The sequence below is a fragment of the Gymnoscopelus braueri genome (genome assembly GCF_963280865.1).
Source record: "Gymnoscopelus braueri genome assembly, chromosome: 6".
Lineage (NCBI taxonomy): Eukaryota > Metazoa > Chordata > Actinopteri > Myctophiformes > Myctophidae > Gymnoscopelus > Gymnoscopelus braueri.
The window spans coordinates 13,440,536-13,461,660 of NC_137607.1; the positions used below are offsets into that span (position 1 = coordinate 13,440,536).

At 38.9% G+C, this 21,125-nt stretch overlaps 1 protein-coding gene across 1 annotated transcript; it reads left to right on the plus strand.

Annotated features, from left to right (window-relative positions):
* The first annotated feature begins 629 nt into the window (after positions 1-629).
* Positions 630-3,595, plus strand: LOC308086599 (thioredoxin-like). The gene is made up of 5 exons (XM_080430211.1): positions 630-702; positions 1,127-1,231; positions 1,851-1,916; positions 2,344-2,409; positions 3,516-3,595. Exons 1-5 carry the CDS (start codon positions 679-681, stop codon positions 3,579-3,581), a joined length of 327 nt encoding a protein of 108 aa, XP_080286337.1. The 5' UTR covers positions 630-678; the 3' UTR covers positions 3,582-3,595.
* The last annotated feature ends 17,530 nt before the right edge of the window (positions 3,596-21,125 follow it).

The following is a 21,125-nucleotide window of genomic DNA, read 5'->3' on the forward strand; positions in this document are numbered from 1 at the left end:
TTCATTGCCATTGGACATTATGCAGCTTCATTCATAATTCAGTCTCTAACAGTAGACCAGAGGAATGTGTCAAGTCATAGTGACTAGAATGAGGAAGAGCCTCCCCGCCGTGCAGCTCTTAACACACAATCACATTCATGATGCAAACTGCACTTTATAATAGAATACAATTACATTTATATTCATTAACCACTTACCCCAGCATAGTATTGTGGGGAAAGCTTTCACTGAAAATAGCAGATCGACAAGCTCCACGTTCATTTGTGAGCTTGTCGATCGGCTATTTTCAGCTAAAGCTTTGAAAGTTAGTATTGAGCCCTGAGGGACTCCGGTTACCCATATGGGTTTAAGTGGTTAAGAGCTGAAACATCCGATTCATCTTCATCTCTTCATGTATCTGGAAAATGAAATATTTTTTTTTTTTTTTTACAAGCATGGTAGTATGGCGATTGGTTGATCAAACAAAGGTTGATCATTGTGATCATTGATTGGTGATTGATTTCATGGTGATTGGCGAGCTGCCAATGATCAAAGTGCATGCTGTGGTGTTTCCTCAAAGGGGAGGTTCTGTAGTAAGTGTCATAAAGCAACACAGGCAGACAGACAGGATCACTCTACCTCTAGTCCCAGCCAGCAGTCTGATCATCATCATCCAGAGAAATACCATCATCAGTCACCATGGTTCGTGAAGTTAAAGACCTGGTGAGTGTTTAGCTATTGTTTATGTTCATATTTCGTTCTGTCATTGTCACATCCAGTAAGACGTTTTGGTTCAGGCTCAGGCAGTGCAATTGTTTAGAATATATAGGCGCCAATTTGTTCATTTGTTTCTATTTCCAGAGTTGAGTGTGTGTTTTAGTTATGATATCACAAAATAAGTAATACACCAATTGTGTTCTAAACACAATGTTTAAGTTTTTAACAATGAATACAGCTTCATTTCATGTTCCATATTTACTGTATGCCAGACAAAGAATGGTTTGCAAACTTGTATGAGCCAGAAAGAAGGTGTGTAAATGTCACAAATATAAAGTGGACAATGTGGATTTGAGTGGGAATGTATGCCTATAGGTGAATTGATGATCTGTCTGTCACCCATAGTATAATAATGTTTGACATTCTCTAGGACTCTTTCCGTGCCATCCTGGTGGAAGCTGGGGACAAGCTAGTGGTGGTGGACTTTACAGCCACATGGTGTGGCCCCTGCAAACAGATTGCCCCTCGCTTCAAGGTGAGAGATCAGATGATTGTGATCGCAGAGTTGGAGCTCATCGATAGCATAGATAGACTTAATCACTTAAGCCCTGTTTTTAGACTCCTTCATACAACTGTGTTGCATGAAAATAGCCAATCTATAAGCTTGTCACTGAGCAATATGTTGTGAGCTGGTAGATGTGCTATTTCTCTATTTTTGAAAGATTTTGCCTATGTTGTATTCACCCAAAATGTGGACGCCAGGTTGAAAGTGGTTTAGGATGTAGAATGGACTGGAATTGAGCCAAAGAAGACAGAACCAGCTTGGGCTCAGATACTGTAGCTGTTGTTCCATATTTTCATTATTACTTATCTTTTGAGTTCACTCCATCAAGACTTGAAAATCCATAAAACTTTGTAATAAACAGTCTGGGAAATCCAGACAATGCCTACTTTAAATGAAAACCTCTGTAGACCCCTTGCCATTATTTAACCAGGGAATTGCTTGAATTTGTTACTAAAATATTTACATACATAAATGATATACTGTTTTGCCATCAGGTCTACATGCCTCTTTTTTTTTTTACTGGGTCAGATCAAACATCTACAGTATATCATCAACCAATTCCATGCTGATGTAATCTTTTCTCCCATAGGAATTGGCAGAAAAAGCAGAGAACAAGAACGTAGTCTTCCTGAAGGTCGATGTGGATGTGGCAGCGGTAAGTCAGTGTGTTTTACCTATACAGCCCACCAGTTTCTGGCAACAATAAGGCAAGAAATAGGCTGTGCAGTTGCTCAACATCTAGTTTAGTTTTAGTTTATTTTCTGTGGGTGTATGGGCGCAGCACAACAAGAGAAAATATCGATTTCTTGCTCCTCACAGTGACATGCTTATTTTCCTCTTTATTTATCTCACCAAACCGTGTGGTTGTGGTTCCGATTGACATTGTGTATAATGCTGCTATGGCAACCATCGTCTACGTTGATACTCCTGTCATCAACAACCGGAACATGTGGAAGTGAACGCAACAGCGAATGCAACTAAGATCTAAGAACTCTATACTGGCCATGCTTCCAAGGTGAAAGGTCTTGGTCGTTTTAATGTCTGACAAGCATTTTCACCGTCTCTCTCTTCTCCCTTCTCAGGACGTGTCAGCAGAATGTAAAGTCAAGTGTATGCCCACATTCCAGTTCTACAAGAATGGAAAGATGGTAAGCTATTTAGTTGAAGTATGTGTTCAGGAATAACTAGTCTCGCAAGCCAGACTGTTGCCTCCCACAATTTCACAGTGCAGTACATACAGTCTGGAGCACGGAAGCTCTGAAAATGATCAAAGGATAAAGTGGATGTGACGCCTCCTCCCGCTTCCGTTTCGTCACGATTCGTTCTCATATAAATGTAAATAATTGAAGCATACATAGCTTGCTGCTTATCAAAAATTGAAATTGCAATATAAAATGTAGAGTTATTTTAAAATTGTATTTTTGTGAACGGAGTTGACGAGCAGATGACAGCTTCCGTTCTCGGTAGTTCCAGACTCGTATTCGGAGATTGAGGAATAGTTGTCTGGCTACGCGTGACTTAAGGAATAATCATCAGTTATTTGAGCAGTGGAGACTGGAAGAAAACATCAGTATTAAATGTGTTTTCCTTTTTCGTTTAACTGTTATACCACTTTGTTGAATACTCTATTCCTATTTGGTCAATCAAGGCGTGCTCTCTTTGTTTGCATTGCTGTGGAAGCAGGTAATCTTTGGCTAATAAAAGCATCATTTTGCATTAGAATAAAGTAGGCGTATAATAAGAGGGATACTGTACAAGGGTGACCCAAGACCGTCAAAGCGGTGGGGGTCCTTTTCAGGCCAAGGACCCCTTAGCTGAGAGAGAGATGAAGCAGGGACCCCCTACTACATTGTATACAATTGTGATACAGACTAAACCTTTTCATAGATTTCATAGATAGCTTCATATACTTTTATCAGTGTTGTGTAAATTAATGTTCCTTTTATTTGAACGTTTATTTCAGAAATACCACTTAAACCCTCAGTACTTAGTAAACTTGACCTTTGGCTCTGTACTTGGTTTGCTCCTTTTTCCCTCTACACCAAACGTATTTGCCGTAAATAGCTGATCTACAACCCCTTTGAGCCTGTAGATCGTGTGAGCGTGTAGTTTCCCTCAGTATAGGGATGCTAGGGTTCAAGTGGTTCATGTAAAAAGGATGATCCTATCACACAAAGATTTGCCGAGCCCCCTGTAGTAACTCTGAGGACCCCCTGTTGAAGACCCCTGACTTAATGCATTATTTTCTTTTTAGGTTGAGGAGTTCTCTGGGGCCAATTATGACAAGCTGGTGGAGAAAGTGACAGCTCTACGTTCATGAGAGAAAGCCCTTCCACCCATCCCAATGCACCTCAACTGTAGAGGAACGGGAGCCAACGGGAGCCAAACATTGTTTGTTTTCCTGTATGTGCACCATGTGAACATTGGTTATGGTTTCATTAAAAACAACCATTTTTAGTCTGAATGGTTGGCTGCATGTCACCCCCCCCCCCCCCCCCCTCTGCCCTCAGGTTCCTGTCACTCTGCTGTCCCATTTGAATGGAGGGAAAACATTTTAGTCCTGTTTTATGTCTCAGAGGATTGATGATGGGATTTTTCCTCTGTATGTCATCCTCATTTGGTGGATTTAATAAATGAAAATAAGTAACAGACCTAATGCTTTTGCTTTTCATGTGTGAATTATGTTAATTCGGTTCATTTAAGCTGGCACTGCAGCTTGCATTATGAACGAAATTTTAATTTAATGCTTAGTTAGTACAATATGAATGCCTATCTGCATGGCAGAGCTCGTATGCCATGTGGGCTAAACAACACGCCAACAAGTGAACACCAATATAAAACATGTTTGGTGCTAAAGGATAATGTAGATATCGAGGAGTGCTTTACTGATGTCACAGTGACTATGCACAGCCTATCCCCACCAGACCCCAATTATCATTTCTCTGAAACAAGAGGGCAGGAAATGTTATCAATTATTCAATTTTACTTTCAGTCTGAGTATTAGGACTGTAGCCATATGCTCCTGGCATCTCTTTTTGGCACAAGTTCATCTTGAACGTGCTGTACTGGAAACTGGAAAAGCCAAAGACTCCTCAGCACTCACCACTTGTAAATAGGATTCTGACTGGTCAGAGGGTGCTGCACCCTACTGTAACATTGATTAGTGTACTCGAATAAAAAATGTAAATAGACTTTAGAAAGAATACAAAATATACAAAACTAACTAAAATGACAAATCTCTTTAGTTTTATTTCTGCTATTTTACCCTTAAACTATAGTTTTAGTCTTTGTCAATTTGGTCAACTTTGGCAACACAAGCAGGCATCGGTGCCTATGTTAAGTGAAACTGGGATGTCTACATGACTGAGACATTTACCTATTGTGAACTTCTTAAATCTTCCCTCTGACAAATACCTCCTGTATTATAATGTAATACTAATAATACTGAAACTAATAAAAACAAACTAGGGCTTAACATCTTTAAGGGCGTGGTCACACCAAAGTTTAATTCTACCTATGAGGGCGGATTTTTGCAGATATCCGCAAATGGCAACAAACCGCTCGGTTCGCATTGAAAAGCATTGGCAGAATCCGCCCTCATATACAGTAGGTAGAATTGAACTTCGGTACGACCACGCCCTAAACCATAAAAACTGAAACTAGCGAACACACTCATGAATCTGACAAAACAGAAAACAAAAGTAATCTATAATAAACTACCAACAGGTAACCTGACCACAAAAGATATTCATAACATTGCGAGAACACGAAAATGGGAGAGGGAGCATTTCATTAACAATCCTAAGTGTCATTCTTTTTGACACCTGTTGAAACCACGGGTGTTATTTTGTTTTACATTTATCAGTAAAGAAGCTTTTTTAAGATATTTTATGCTTAAATAAAAATGTAGTATATAATAGTTGCCATCCTAGTAGTAATATAATAGTAATAATAGTTTACACATATACACTGGACAATCACATCAACAGTTTTTACACATCATACAAGTATATAGCAGCATATATTTAATACTGTGGAATTTTCTATATGAAAAAATACAGCTTTATTTTACAAAATGGTTCTTGTTTTGCTTCTTCGGGAGATGAGAATGAATGGTTTACAATTGTGACTGTATTTATACAAAATTTCAATTCATAGGACTTGAGTGCTGAGTGGCATCTTAGAAATGATAGTATCCAGATCTCCTCTTCCTGTGGGTGGGGGAGAGACGATGCGAAATGCCAGTAAACATTTAACTTGGCTCAAGTGAGCTTCACTCTGAATGTTGGGACTATATGTCTACTCATCGATATCTATCTACGTATACAAAATGCTAAATGGCATATTTCCAAGTTAATCCACTTCACACAAGTACTGTACACTGTGAGGAGGGAAGACAAGGAAGTAAACTGAATTAGTGCTGTGCATGCGTGTTACCTCGAGCAATCATGGCCGGTCCACCCTTGACTGCAGTGACATCTATTCGGCCTGATGCACCGCCCTCCATTCCTACACGGTGATGAGCATACAGCTGTGAACATATTAATGGCCACAGGAATGAACATGTTCTCATTTAACTACAGTACAATTATGGTGTTTCCCTTTAAAGGCTTCTCAGACTTGAATGATGTTCTACTACTATAAGTGTATTTGTTTCAGTATTGACCTCCTGACAAAACAAAGCTGTCCTGACAAGCTGTATTTCTACGGCAACACGATGACACAGTAGTGTACACCAACTCAGATCAGAGCCTTCCTCACCAAGGAGTCTACCCAGCTCCTTATCCAAGCCTCAGTCATCTCCTTGTTTCAATACTGCAACTCTCTCCTTGTGTAGCAGAGCTGAAAGTCTAATATCCCACAATTGTGATGACCAACAAGGCAATCAAGGACACGACACCCCCACCTCGAGGATATGATCAATCCCTACACCCCTTCTCGCTAACTAAAATCAGATAACTCAAGACGTCTGTCCCTTTCTTCCCAATGACACCCTGGTCAACACTCCTCCTTGCTCCCCAGCTGTGGAATGACCTCTGCCTCCTTACATATTTGTTACACTCTCCTACAATATTCTAAGGAAGAGAAGGGGTACAAGGTAAAATGTGTACTAAACTCTAATCTTTACCACATTTACTCTTTTGACACTTGATTGACACACTGATTTACAACTGAACAATTTTCTTTTTTTCCCAGCCATTTTTGTTCAGCTGTACGTGTATACATGTAGCTCAGCTAACAGCCAAAGTCACACATGTATGCATCACACATACACACACTCACCACTGTGACATCGCGTTCCCGTCCAGCCCGTGGAACACTCTCACTGGTAAGGTGCCACACAGCACCCTCCGTTCAAGCATGGCAGGATGCAGATTGCTATGATAGGAAGAAAGAAACGAGAGACAGAAATAAACAGAAAACCATCGTGACTCATTTCTCTCTCTCTCGTTCTTTCATTCTTCGTTATAATTTCCCAAGGAAACCACAAACTATTTCACAACATAGACAGGAAAGAGGAAAGGAGAGGAGGGGAGTTCCTTGTCCGTTGCGCTCTCTACCTCTGCAGGCATGGGGCGTCCATCTGCTCTTCTCCAGACACCTGCTCCTGCCGGTGCCCTCCATGGCGTAGCCGGCAAAACACAAGTACACCGCCACGTCCCCGAACAGGAACACAGGCCACCGGCACCACCCCGTTGGCCGCGTGGAGAGGTGGGTCGCAGGACATCCCTGTACAACAGTACTCATGTCATGTACTGAGGTAATTTTTTCAGTCTTTTGTCTCTAGTACTAATTCAGAGATTCATATAGAGGCGGTCATACAAGGTACTAGTAGTTATCAGAATTCTCATACTTTTCACGATCCAGCATGATTTTGCATGTTTGTCACTGGACCAGTTCAAAATTCTCTAACTTAAGATATGGGGTTTGTCAACTAACCACACCCTTCTGCTGAACGGCTAGAACAGCTAGTGTTAACTCTACCTCTGCATAATATACTATACTAGTGAAGAAAGGTGCACTGCCGAGCGAGGTTCTGCATGAGCTGTTTGTGAAGGTAAACTGCATCTCGAAGACAGGGAGGTTCATGCCCAGTGACGCCAACACATTCAAATTTGAGTTTTCTTTAGTACCTCAACGACATTCTGAAAGGATTACGCCACAGAGATAATAGAGGGCAGCGAAACAACATGCAATTGATGCAAATGCATATCAAAATGCAACACAGCAAGCAAAACAGCAGCACCGTAGCTACCATTGTGTTCTGACGTGTCTCAAGAAAGAGCAGGAGATTATCTAGCAGGGGTTGCCATAGCAGCTGCAGGGGCAGCTCATAATTAGGCTAGCATGCACGAGACATTGCTTGGTGCATTCACATCCATAATGATTCTATCTCCAGAGGAGAGTGTGAGTCAATAAAGTGGAGAGATGAACAAGTACTGAAGGTAAGAGGCAGATCAAAGTGAGGAGTCATGCTCAATGTAGAGTACCAGAATAAAGACACTGTTAAGTATAGCATGATGTGATGTGACACTTGAAAATCAATCATGCACATTGTACCACACTGACACTATCTGTATACTGTAGGGCTACCATTGTTCCCTCTGTGATTTGTTCACAGAGGCCTCCAGTGCTGATTAAATTCATATAATTATTACCTAACTGTTGTTTTGAAACCCCACAGACTTGGGTTTTTCTGATTACCCAGTTCTATTGCTGTAATACTCTTGGTTCTGTGTCTTGGTGTTGAGTCACACTGCTGTCAGTCTGTGGAATGTGGATCAATATGCTATTTCAAGCTTTATGATTAATCCTTCATCTACTGTAATTTGTCTGTGCATCATAAAAATATGTGGTACATGATTTAATCAATTATAAAAACAATCACTTTTAATAAAAATATCTATTTTGGGAAAATAACTGAAATTTAATTTAGTTAAACACCATCCCTATTCTGGACATGTTATGAGCCTGCAGATCAGTTATTTCCATTTTCTTGTGCAACACTTGATGTACAGTTTAAAAAGAGAAATAAAGAAGCGCTGCAAGGATCATTCATTGGCTCTGATAGATAGGTGCTCTTTGGTGACACAGGTAGGAACATATGAACAAAAACGGGGTTTCCAAATAAGTACTGCTTGCCAAAAAGGTGTGAACTGCAGACTTGCATAGAAAACAATTCCAAGGCACTCCTTCTTAAGTGAAAAAATATATAGATTTATTTAGAGCGAGGCAACAGAATACGACCAACGCGTATCGACCTAGCAGGTCTTCATCAGGGTCTGTCTCAACTTGATACATTGGTACATTGTAGGGCTTAAGTTCATTCTAATCGATTTAGAAAAAAGGAAACAGATGGCTAACTGACTTGCTAACTGCCTACACTACATTTTGTGTTTGTATTTCGTATAATAAAATGTAATGTCTCTCTCTCTTTCTTTCAGTCTAACTGCTCTGTATGGCATAGAGGAGGTCTTGGGGCTCAAGGGTGGGGAGACCCTCCTGGTGAACGCAGCAGCTGGGGCAGTTTGTTTAATTGTTTGTTTGTTTGTTTGTTTATTTGGATCCCCATTAGCTACTACCTTAGCAGCAGCTACTCTTCCTGGGGTCCACACAGAAATAAATTACATTACATTACATTACATTAAAATGTGGGCTCTGTGGCTGGCCAGATCGCCAAGCTAAAGGGCTTTAAAGGAGAATTTTGGAGTAAGGTTTTCTTACCTTTTCTATGATGTTATGATATCTTAGGATGAATGGTACAGTAGAAAAATGTCATAACTCCATCCCTGGTCAGCCACAGCTTAAAGTGTGCGCGGATAGGCCTTGCGTTAGATCACATATTTTAATAGCTTTTTTTTTCATAGTGACAGAACACTATGCAACAAAAAAAATAAAAGTAAAAAAAAACCTAAGAGACTTCTGTTTTTTTTTTTTTTTTTTTTTGGGGACAGTGTTCTGTCACTATGAACGTCAGATCTAAAAAAAAATGAAAAAAAAAGAAGCTATTAAAATATGTGATCTAACGCAAGGCCTATCCGCGCACATGCCAGGGATGGAGGGATGGAGGGATGAGACCGTCTCCCATCACCTTCAATAATGATTAGACCTATTTGATCCCGTGGGAGAAATTACGTTTTCAGTTACAGAAGTGTTCATTGTATTGCACAGGCCATCTGGACACCTCAACAACTTGGCAGGGCCGGGAATCGAACTTCTGCTTCTGAGGCGGGCTCTCTACCCATTCAGCTATGGCCACCCTGTTGGTCTTTGCTTCCATGTTAGTCATCTCAGCATGATGGCTAGGTCGTCCACATAACAATATTTCTTTAATGTTGTATCTGGTAGGTCATAGATGTAGATGTTAAAGATCATTGCTGAGTGAACGGACCCTTACGGAATACCATTCCTCAGTCTTCTGAGCCATTACTGGTCTGTAGAGTGAAGCTGCGGTTTGAGCAAGTTCACCATATTTCAATCAGGGATTGTCCTCCGAAACATCAGGTGGAGTTCACAGTGCCAGACAGTGCCAGACTATTTCCGGGTTTAGTAATACAAAAAAATCAATGTTCTGATATCAAAAACATTTGTAATTCACTTCATAATAATAATAATAATAATAATAATAATAAGGGTAATGATAATAACAATAATAAATAGAGAATGTGCTCCTCGGAGCACAGGTCTCCGCCAGTACTGTTCCTGATTAATCCTGTCTTACCTATTTATATTACATATTGTCACGTGTCACTTGACCAATGTTAGCTTGATCCTGTTAGCTTGACCAATGTTACCTCACTTCAAAAAACATAAATGGCTTTTATTTCGTCACAGAACGAAAACATACTCTCCACCTCTAGCGGAGACAATAATAACTTTATTTCACTTTCTGTACTGCATCCAACAGTTTCTGGTTGATAGTGGGCCTCGCTTGGTTTCAACAGTATTGATGTATCATAGTGTATTCAGTCAGAAGGAACCGATGCTCCTTTCCTTCACTTATTTTAACCCATTTAGACCGGGAAAGAATCTGTCGTTTTTTGATGTCTTTGGCTATTAAAAAATAGCAGATATAGTGGGCAGTACTTTTTTGTGGAAATTAGACAAGAAAACATTCTCAAATCCTTTTTTAACATGGGCATCAATGGGAAATTGTGACATCACCTATTTAAGCATTTTTCAATATGTTCCACCACTGGGATTTCTTAGGACTTCTGATATGTTATTACTAACTAATATTTATGAAACAACAAAAAGTTGAAAGAGGTTCTGTTGCAATTTGTCCTAGGTCATTTTGTATAATGCCTATACTGAAATGTGATGAGGGGTTTGTGCCAATTCAGACTACCCTACCCCTTGCGCCAAAAAAGCTTCTGCCGGTCATCAAGTGCAACTGCCAGGCTGACTGCAGCACCCTGAGATACACATGCAAAAAGGAAAATATCGAGTACACTCCGGCATGTGGACACTGCAGAGGGTCCAGCTGCACTAACTCAATAGAGATGCACTGTGACGAGGATGAAGATGACATTCTGTAGTGTGATATTGTGTGCGCACATTTTAATTGAGTTGTTTGATCAGTACTTGAGTTGTGTAATTATGTGATCATGATCAAATAAAATCTTGTCACTGATATTCTGTATCCTTGTTTTGCTACAGTACAAGGAAATACAGCATGGTCAAATCTAGCAGAATGGGCCAAAAAGCGTTTTTGGTAGGGTTATACTTACAGGTCATTTTTTATGTGATTCAGGACATATTGAGGATAAAAAAATCAGCTGAGTTTGGTTTTGTTCAATTAGGAGGTTGACCCCCATTTTGCTTAAAATGCCTGGAATAGTAGGCTAGAGCTGGTCCATAGCTAGAGGAGGAGGGGCAATCCAATCCAGCTGTGGCTGCATCCAGGGTTGCCATGTCTGCTTATTCTAAGCAACTTTGGGCTTGTTTTTCTGTAAAGATGCTTGTAAATATTGGTAGTTGCAGGTTGCATTTTTTGGGGGGGCTTGTTTCTAAAAGTGTAGTTTCTTATTTTATGGAAGCGAATAGATGCCAAAATTCAAATGAAATGGCAAATTCGAAAATTCAATTGAAATACAAAATGATATTTTGGGCTTGCTTCCTAAATATTGTTTAAAAACCCAGAGGTTCTCAAACATTTTCATGTCAAGGACACCCCAAATTAATATATACGTCTGCAGACCCCATCTGAAAATATTTCATACCAGGGACCCCATTCAAGATTTGTGTTGTTAAAATGTTGTTGTTTTTTAAATCCACATTTTTCACATTTTCTTCTAGATTCTTTTTTGGAGAATAGCAGATCTACAAGCTCACAACCGCATGTGGCCTAAGTTGCTTCTTGTTTGATTGTTTTCCTAGACCTGGTTGCTTGTTTTTCTCACTACCCTGGCAACACTGGCTGCATCCTATGTGAGACAAGCGCATTTCACATTCGCATATAAAGCACTGAGCGCACTCTGGTTCATTACAAACCAATACGTGAGTAAGCTCCTGGATATCCTCCCTGCATGCCATCCATCGCTCGTTTATTGTCTCTCACAGTGTTGGAACAGAACAGAAGTCTGATGATAGCTGACCGACCGTTGTGATAAAGTGATAAAGGACCGTACAATCTATCAACATTGACAGATAACCAGTGGTTTCAAATTGACAGATTTTCATCTATAATTACATCATGGCCAATAGGGCATAGCAGTGGCGGCCATTTTCTGGTTCCACTTCAAAATAGTCAATGGATTTTTCCCATTGATATTTCCAAAAATATCTATATCAATTAATTTAAGCCTAGAATCAAGCCATCCAGGGTCCTGGTGAATCATGATCATAAAACATTTTTTTCTGTGATTATTTTTTATTTTATATTTAATTATATGATATGATATACTATATTTAATAAATACCCTTTGTTTTGCCGTTTTCAAAAAAGTCTTTTCACAGAATCAAACGTTTTATGGTCATGATTCACCAGGACCCTGGATGGCTTGATTCTAGGCTTAAAATAATTGATATAAATATTTTTGGAAATGTCAATGGGAAAAATGCATTGACTATTCTGAAGTGGAACCAGAAAATGGCCGCCACTGCTATGCCCTATAGACACATCAGGTTGAAAGTGGTTCAGTACATCAAGGAGATGAGTGTAGTCAAAGTGTTTATTTAAAAAGACATGATAAAAAACACCACAAGGCCTCAGTCTTCATCAGAGTAAAGAAGGAATGTTCACATACATCATTGGAGGTGTTCTAACTGCCCTGGGAGGCAAACTGGAGGCACAAGTGGAGACAATTCTATGTCAATTTTACACAGCACAATACATTTAAAAATAAATATATAATGAGTCAGTTATGGATAATCAAGTTGCCTGCCTGAGGTTTCTCTGGTGTTTGACCATAAAGCAGAGCACTGTGGCTGCCAGGGTCTTACCCTCAGTCTTTCTACGCATGGATGGATTATTGACTGGGCCAATGAGGTCAGTGTCCAGGGGCCCTTGTCAACCATCAACAATTTAACCACATAAACCCTGTCGTCCCTAATCTGGGGAGAACATTTGGCAAAAATAGCAGATCTACAAGCTCACAACATATCACAACACAGCATGTTTTCAGTGAAATGGTTAACTGTAAATATATATTTAAATAGAGAACCAAACCACTAGAGGCCCCTATCCCCTTGGGTCACAGATTATTTTTCCATTGAAAAATACCATAGGGTCTCAATAGCATTCGTGGCAAATAACTGTGTTCCAAAAATAAATAAATGAGCCCGGCGATTTTACTCATTTGGATATTAAGCATCTAATGACTAATTTATTACAAAATATATATATTTTTTCCAAACACAGTCGTTATCAAATGTAACTCAATATCATAAACAACACAGTCACATACCTGACATACCTGACTCGCCGGGCTGATTTGTTGATTTTTTGGAACACAGTTCTTATATGACGCAATTCTAAAATTACCCTACTGTATTTTCAAGACAAAAAATACTTCCGTGACCCAGGAGATAATGATGTGACATCAGGACTTTGATATAGGTTAATGCACAAATGTGTGAGCCCTTCAGTCTACAGTACAAGTGCACTCCTTTATTAGTTGTCTGACTGACAGAGCTGCAACTAAATATCAGTATAGACTGTAAATCTTGTAAGATAAATGTGATGTCTAAAGGTGCTTTCTTGACCCACATATACTGTATGCCTTCCACCTCAAGGGGGGGGGGGGGCAACAGAAATGTTGTGGAAGCACCTGAAGTGAGCAGTTCATGTGAGGAAAGCCACCAACATCCCAGAGTTGAAGATGTTCTATATGGAGGAATGAGTTCCAATTCCTCCAAGCCCATGCGCACCACTGATCAACACTTACCACAAACCTTTAGTTGCACTTATTGATGCACAAGGGCTCACACCACATGCTGAAAGCAAAGCTTCACATAATGTTAACACACAGATATGTAATGTTGGAACATTTCCCTCGATAAATAATAATAAATCACCAAGTATAATATCGTCGCTGTCGGGTGGAAAACCTTGTATGTCCAAAACAGTTTATTTTTTAAATATTATATTAAAAACGATTTAAAATAGTGAAAGTATGGTAGCCGATCCACAAGCTCACAACGCCTTGCATCACAAGACGTTGTGAGCTTGTAGATTTGCTATTTGCACTATACTTTTGTGTGACACTCTTACATGATGAAGTAAAGCATACATTTATGAAAAAAATGAAAAAAGTTTAAATGTGGAGTTATGAGGTTTCTTCCCGACAGCAACAATATATGTGTGTTTTTGTGTGTGTGTGTTTGTGTGTGCGTGTGCGTGTTCATCTCAGTGACAATCCTCTCACAAGACATAAACAGTGTCTCTCCACAAACACATTCAAGCTGACTGTGTGAAGAATGTGCTTCTAGTGTTCCAGAACCTCAACAGAACATCATGGTCTTCCTCACAGTGATGAAGGATCTTCTGGTGAAAAGTCTGCTTCAAGCCACATCTCTGTGCTCTACACTTCAGTGGACAAACTTACACTGTTATAGAAATGCTTTCACAAACACTTCACCACACTATTGTATTGCACTTGTGTGCATTGTCATATTTATTGGTGAGGATTTCCATTTCCCTGTTCAGTAATCTTAAAAAGATTATCCTTAACCACATATTGCCCTATTCTGGGGGCGAACATTGGGAAAAAATAGCAAATCTAGAAGCTCACAATTTGTCACCATGCTTCCGGATCATTTACATTATATTACAGTAATGTTTGTGAATCTCACGTTGTTGTGCAGGCCTTTAAAGAAAGATCAACGTGATGCATTTAAACTAAAGTGTTACTCTGCAGACCTCAACATATTAAATATTGTATATTTTTTCTACAATGATGAGAATTAAAAGGTTCAGTTTCCAGCAGGTTCACTTAATTTAATATAGGATAATGTCCTTGGGAGCCTATCTTTGCCAGTGCCTTACCCATTATCCCTAAACTTCATTTTCTACTATTTTTAAAAACATTTTTCAAATAGTTCAACTAGCCGATCTACATCAACATGTTGTGAGCTTGTAGATTGGCTATTTTAACTATTTCAAAATGTTTTTTAAAAATAGTAAAACATGGCAAAGAAGTTTAGGGATAATGGGTAAGGCACTGGAGAAAATAGGGCCCTTGGTGTTTTGTCTGTCGTTTTGATTGATTGAATTCTTCATTAGTCAGAAATGTAAACGGTACAGTATTTTAGGCTAAAAGGACAACAACAAAAAAGTCCTGGGGGCTTGTTTCCATTGTATTCAATTCCAATAGAATGAAATTATGGGATCATTTGTCTTTCAAATTAATAACACAACAGCATTTTTAAGATGAGAATGTATAACTATATATATATATATATATATATATATATATATATATATATATATATATATATATATATATATATATATATATAAAGACCTAAAACCTTGCATAGAAATGACAAAACGTTTGCCCTTTTCAAGTTGTTTATTGCTGTAAATATTATTACAAACATGGCTCTGGTGGTACAGAAATGTAATTGAACTATCGAGAAAACTATAGCAATTAACAATGCCATTACTTTTCACAAATTATTTTCTATGCCGCTCTTTGGGTCCTGGTCACTCAGTGTCAGAAAACATGTCAAAACTACTGGATGTTCCCATAGCTGTCTTTTGCAAACGGTTTAGTGAATCAATAACATAGCTGACGGAAAAAGGAATCTCAAGTAATCGTTCAGCATCATTATAGACTCAAAGTGAAACTTATACACACACATCATAAACTGAGGAAATAAACTGTAAGGGTTAAAGATGAACAGGTAAAGTCAAGTACAAAAGTCAAACTTTAACACATATTATATTTTTAATGAACACTTTCCTATTGTGAAGGTCTGGAAAAAGATTGTCAATGTAGTGAAACATGACTGATATATGACTGGAGGCACTGTCTTCATGTGGTTCTGAGAGAGAGAGAGAGAGAGAGAGAGAGAGAGAGAGAGAGAGAGAGAGAGAGAGAGAGAGAGAGAGAGAGAGAGAGAGAGAGAGAGAGAGAGAGAGAGAGAGAGAAAGAAAGAAAGAAAGAAAGAAAGAGAGAGAGAGAGAGAGAGAGAGAGAGAGAGAGAGAGAGAGAGAGAGAGAGAGAGAGAGAGAGAGAACAAATGAACATATTACCCAGTGGTATAGTTATCAATAGTGTATCTATAAGTGTTGTATTTTCCTGGTTTTAATGACCTAACTAATTAAACTTTATAAACTTCTCCAATCTATATCATTCATAAAATGTTTATAAAAAAAATTATAATAAAAAAAAATAATATATAAAGACACGTTGAGATCTTGCAGATTTGCTATTTTCGCCAAATATTCACCTATTTTCACATAATGTTCAACTATTATGACATTCCCAGAATAGGGAGGCTAGAGTTAATTTTAGTATTGTGTTTGTGTGTAAGTAGCACAAATGGCTGATCTACAAGCTCGCAACGGGACAATATTATCATCACAATATTAACATTGAGGTATTTGGTCAAAAGTATTGTGATATTTATTTTTGTTTATTAGGCTCAGGCCTAGTAAATAAGCAGGCTGACACACTGACAGCCACCAGAGAGCCATGTGTCACAATGATCTGAGACAGTTAGTGCTAGATTAGATGGACCAGAGGGAGGGGAGCACTCGTTTTGTTTCACTCTCAACCTAATAAAGAATGGTTTTACATGCATGACTTTTTCATTAACTCATGGAATGCATCTTGACCAATCAAATTACTCGACAGGAGCAGGAACCAACTGTTGTATAAACCTAAATATATCAAGATCATGGTCAAAAGGTGAACTGGGCTCAGTGCCAGCAGGTGGGGACCAGCATGAGTCAGATTAGTGTAGCTCTAAATGTTTTATGATGTAGTTTGTGATGTCCTTACCTGTCACAAGACCCACCACTGCCTGACTCTACTGCTCCTGTCCCAGTGCTGTCCATGGTCTCTGCAGGGTAGGAGGACCTCTCATCCTGGTGAGGTTTGGACCTGAAGGTGAAATCTTTGTCTTTACTTGTGGACCCTTTGGGCCGGCCTGCCCCCTTCTTCTTGTACTTGTTGTCACCCTTCACTCCCAGCAATGAATGAACCTCTGTACAGAAAATGATACACAATCCAATGAAATTATTAACACTATATAACAATGATTGCTCTAGGAATGTATAGAAATTTAACTTAAACCCTATTTAAAGTAAATTCTGTCAATCTCAACATCAACAATAATAATAATATTGATAATTCATATTTGTTCCCTCTCTCTTACCGTCACTGGGCCCCCCATGCAGTTCAATGGTGGAGGTTCTGCTCTTCTTTTTAACAGGGTCTCCATCAGAGGAGGACTGTTGCTGTTTCTTATCTGCTGGCAGAAACACAAATGAAAAGGAATTTTGTAAATATATTATTAATGTTATTATAATAGAAATGCACATAATTTAGAGATTTGGGTAAAGGTATGACATTTGGAAACAGGGAATAGCTTAAAAATAAAGTGCAATGATAACACAATAAAAACACAAACAAATGAAATGATGAAAAAATAAGAATTTGGAATAAGTGTGTGTGTGTGGGGGGGGGGGGGGTTGGGGGGGTACAGTACAGGTTATGATGAGCGACATATTAATTGTGTTGATTTAATTGCTATTAAATTGCTTTAGTATTCAGGACTTGTCACTGTCATGTTGGATTACAATGAATGAAAATATTGTTGCTGACGGGCAGAAACCTTGCATCTCCATTCAGTATTACATCTGTTTGCTTTTTTGCCCTATTTTATACCATGTTGTAAGACACAGTTTCACAAAGTAAGATTTAATCTTAAGCATTACAAAAAAGCTACAGATAGAGCTGTATTTTTACCTGTATGAGTCCTCATGTGTGTCTTCAGATGACCCATTCCAGTAAATCCTTTGGCACAAACTGTACAAGTGAAGGACTTTTCCCCTGTATGAGATCTCATGTGTTTCTTTAGATTTCCCATTTCAGCAAAGCCCTTGGCACAAACTGTACAAGTGAAGGGCTTTTCCCCAGTATGAGTTCTCATGTGTCTCTTCAGACTACACATAACACCAAAGCCTTTGGCACAGACAGTACAAGTAAAAGGCTTTTCCCTTGTGTGGGTCCTCATGTGCGTCTTCAGCTCATCCTTTCGAGCAAAGCCTTTGGCACAAACTGTACAAGTAAATGGCTTTTCCCCAGTGTGTATCCTCATGTGTCGTTTTAGATCTGTCATTTGACCAAAGCCTGTGCCACACTCTGTACATTTAATTTTTTTCTTCCCTGTGTGACTCCTCATGGATGGATTTTGTTTTGATGATTTCAGGTCATGGGACAGCTTGCTGTTAAAAGACAATCTTTTTCCTTTCAAATTTCTTGTCTTGTGTGATTTCAGTGTGTTTAAAGCTGACTGATCTTCCCTGGTCTCCTTCCACCCATCACTGTCTTCAGTGTCAGATTCAGAACAGTGTGAAGAGAGGAGCTGGCCATCACTAGTTGGTTGTGATGTTCCACAGTCCTCTACATCAGCTTGTGTTTTCATGTGTTCAGTTGAGGTGCTGACTAGAGGCTCTGTCTCTCTGTTTACATCATCATCTTCATGTTTCACTGCTAGTAATGTCAACGTAGACCCAGCAGCCTCCTCTGGTCTTTGAAGTAGCTCCTGTTGTTCCTCTTTAATCTGTGGAGGCTCTGGTTCCTCCTGGATCAGAATAAGATTCCTCTCTTGCTGTTCAGTGGAATCCTCCTCTTTACAAATAAGGAGGTGCAGGAGGTCTAAAAAAAAAGTAAATCTAAATATAATCAGAGTAAACCACTGAATGTTTGAACTTAAACATTTTCCTTACAATGTTTTACTTTTGTACTTGGTTCATGCGATATCAATTTTATATTGAACAGACCATAAGCCAGGGGGCTAAACTCCTTTTAGGTCACGATCTGATTGAGCAAAATTCAACTTCAGAGGACCACTTAAGCATGTGTCAATGCACGCATGCTGTGGGAGTACGTGTAAAACAGCATCTGACACACTAAGATATGGTGGTTGGGACCATTCTGGGACAGTATATTTCACTGCAAATGACTGAAAAATAAAGCCTCCTTGAACCTTAATTCACAAAAAAATCTGTTTGTATATATAATAGGCTATTTATAGCTCCTGTACCACAAATTAATCACATGCACATCAAGCTCAATGCAGACTTGTAAACGATTCTCAAACTCATGTTTCAGCTGTGATATTTTGTCCATGTTGTAATTATTCCCATGAGCAACACACACAGACTGTAAAGAGCTGAACTGATCTGGATTGCCCCAGGAAACAGCTAATTTAATTTGAAAGACACCAATGCTGTCACAGTATTCTGTAGCAACTCCGTTGAAGCCTTAGATTTTAATGTTTAACACATTTAAATGATTTATTATATCCACCAAAATGTAAGATCATGGAGCCTGTCTGGGTCATGCAACTCTGCCACTGGCTTCCCTTTCACGTTAATGAGCAGTTTAATTTCTGCATGTACCGTAATAAAAATAAAAAAATACAGAGAAAAAAAGCTTTTCTGCTCAAACAGCAGATTTCAGTGTGGTAGAGTATGTTTAATCAAATCTATCATTTGGATTACTAAGAGGTTGGGGGAAAAAAACGTTGTTTATTTTGTCTAATGATGTAATTGGAGCCTTAGTGGTCTTCAGTACAGGGTGTTAGGTACTCATACACAGTGGATGGTTATCTGCAATCTATTGTCTTCTAAATACACACAACAAGCTGCCAGTGAGGAGAGAGATAGCGGCCAGAGAGCAGCATCAGAGTGGTTTCCGTACAGATATAAAGTAGATTATCAATGATCATGAGTCATTTCCCCCCAAAACACACTGCATATTGAACCCCTTTGGTGGCTGTGCTCCAGATTGATCAACAGTTAAGTTAAAAGCGTTTTTCTTTCTTTCTTTTTTTAATATATATCAACAAATCAACGACAAAACATTCTAATTGTTTTTTTTTTAATATAGTTGACCAAATTGACTAGTCTGATTAACCACTAAAGCTCTACTTTAACCTTTTGTCATAATGGTGCAAAAATACAAAAAGAATAGCAGATCTACGAGCTCACAACAGGTCATGACACGACACAGTTTGACTGAGCTGGAAATCCAGCCGAGATTAGTGATGTAACTAATTTTATTGTCACAATAAAGCATTTTAAAGAGAGGAAATGCATTACTCACTTGCTTGTGTTTTCATGTGTTCAGTTGAGGTGCTGGCTAGAGGCTCTGTCTCTCTGTTTTCATCATCATCTTCATGTTTCACTGCTAGTAATGTCAGCGTTGACCCAGCAGCCTCCTCTGGTCTTTGAAGTAGCTCCTGCTGTTCCTCTTTAATCTGCAGAGCCTCTGGTTCCTCCTGGATCAGACTAGGATTCCTCTCCTGCTGCTCAACGTAAACCTCCTCTTTACACACAGGGAGGTGCAGGAAGTCTAGACAAAAGATCAAATCAGAGTAAACCATTGAATGGAAAAGGAACTTTCACATTTTCCATACTGTGTTTCCTTTTGTTGCATCGGCAGCTTGTCATTACACACTGTTGTTGATTGGATATTTATGGCTCCTGTACCATTAATTAATCATACACACAACAAGGTGAATGCAGATTCTGAAACTCATGTTTCAGAAGTGATATTTTGTCCATGTTGTAATTATTCCCATGAGCAACACACACAGACTGTAAAGAGGGAAAATGATGTGGGTTGCCCCGGGATACAGAGCTTATTTAATTTGAAAGCATGAATGCTGTTGTAGTATTCTGTAACAACTCTGCCACTGGCTTCCCTTTCTCGCTCATGATCAGTCCAATTTCACACACATAATTGAAAAACATAAATTAATAAAACAAAATCTCCTCTGCTCAAGAAGTGGACTTTAGTGTGGTAGAGTATTGTTAATAAAATTAACCATTTTGATAGAGGCGTGAGAACACATTGTTCACTGTGTCTAATGATGTAATTGGAGCCCTAGTGGTCTTCAGTACAGTGTGTTAGGTACTCATACACAGTGGATGGATATCTGCCATCTATTGTCTTCTAAATACACACAACAAGCTGCCAGTGAGGGGGAGAGAGAGCGGCCAGAGAGCAGCATCAGAGTGTTTAATAGATTATCATTAATTATTTTGCCCCCAAAACATACATTGAACCCCTTTGGTGGCTGTGCTGATTAACACATCATTTAAGGTTAAATATTGTTATTTATTTATCATTATACGTATATCAACTAATCAACGGAAAAACATTCTAATTGATTTATTTTA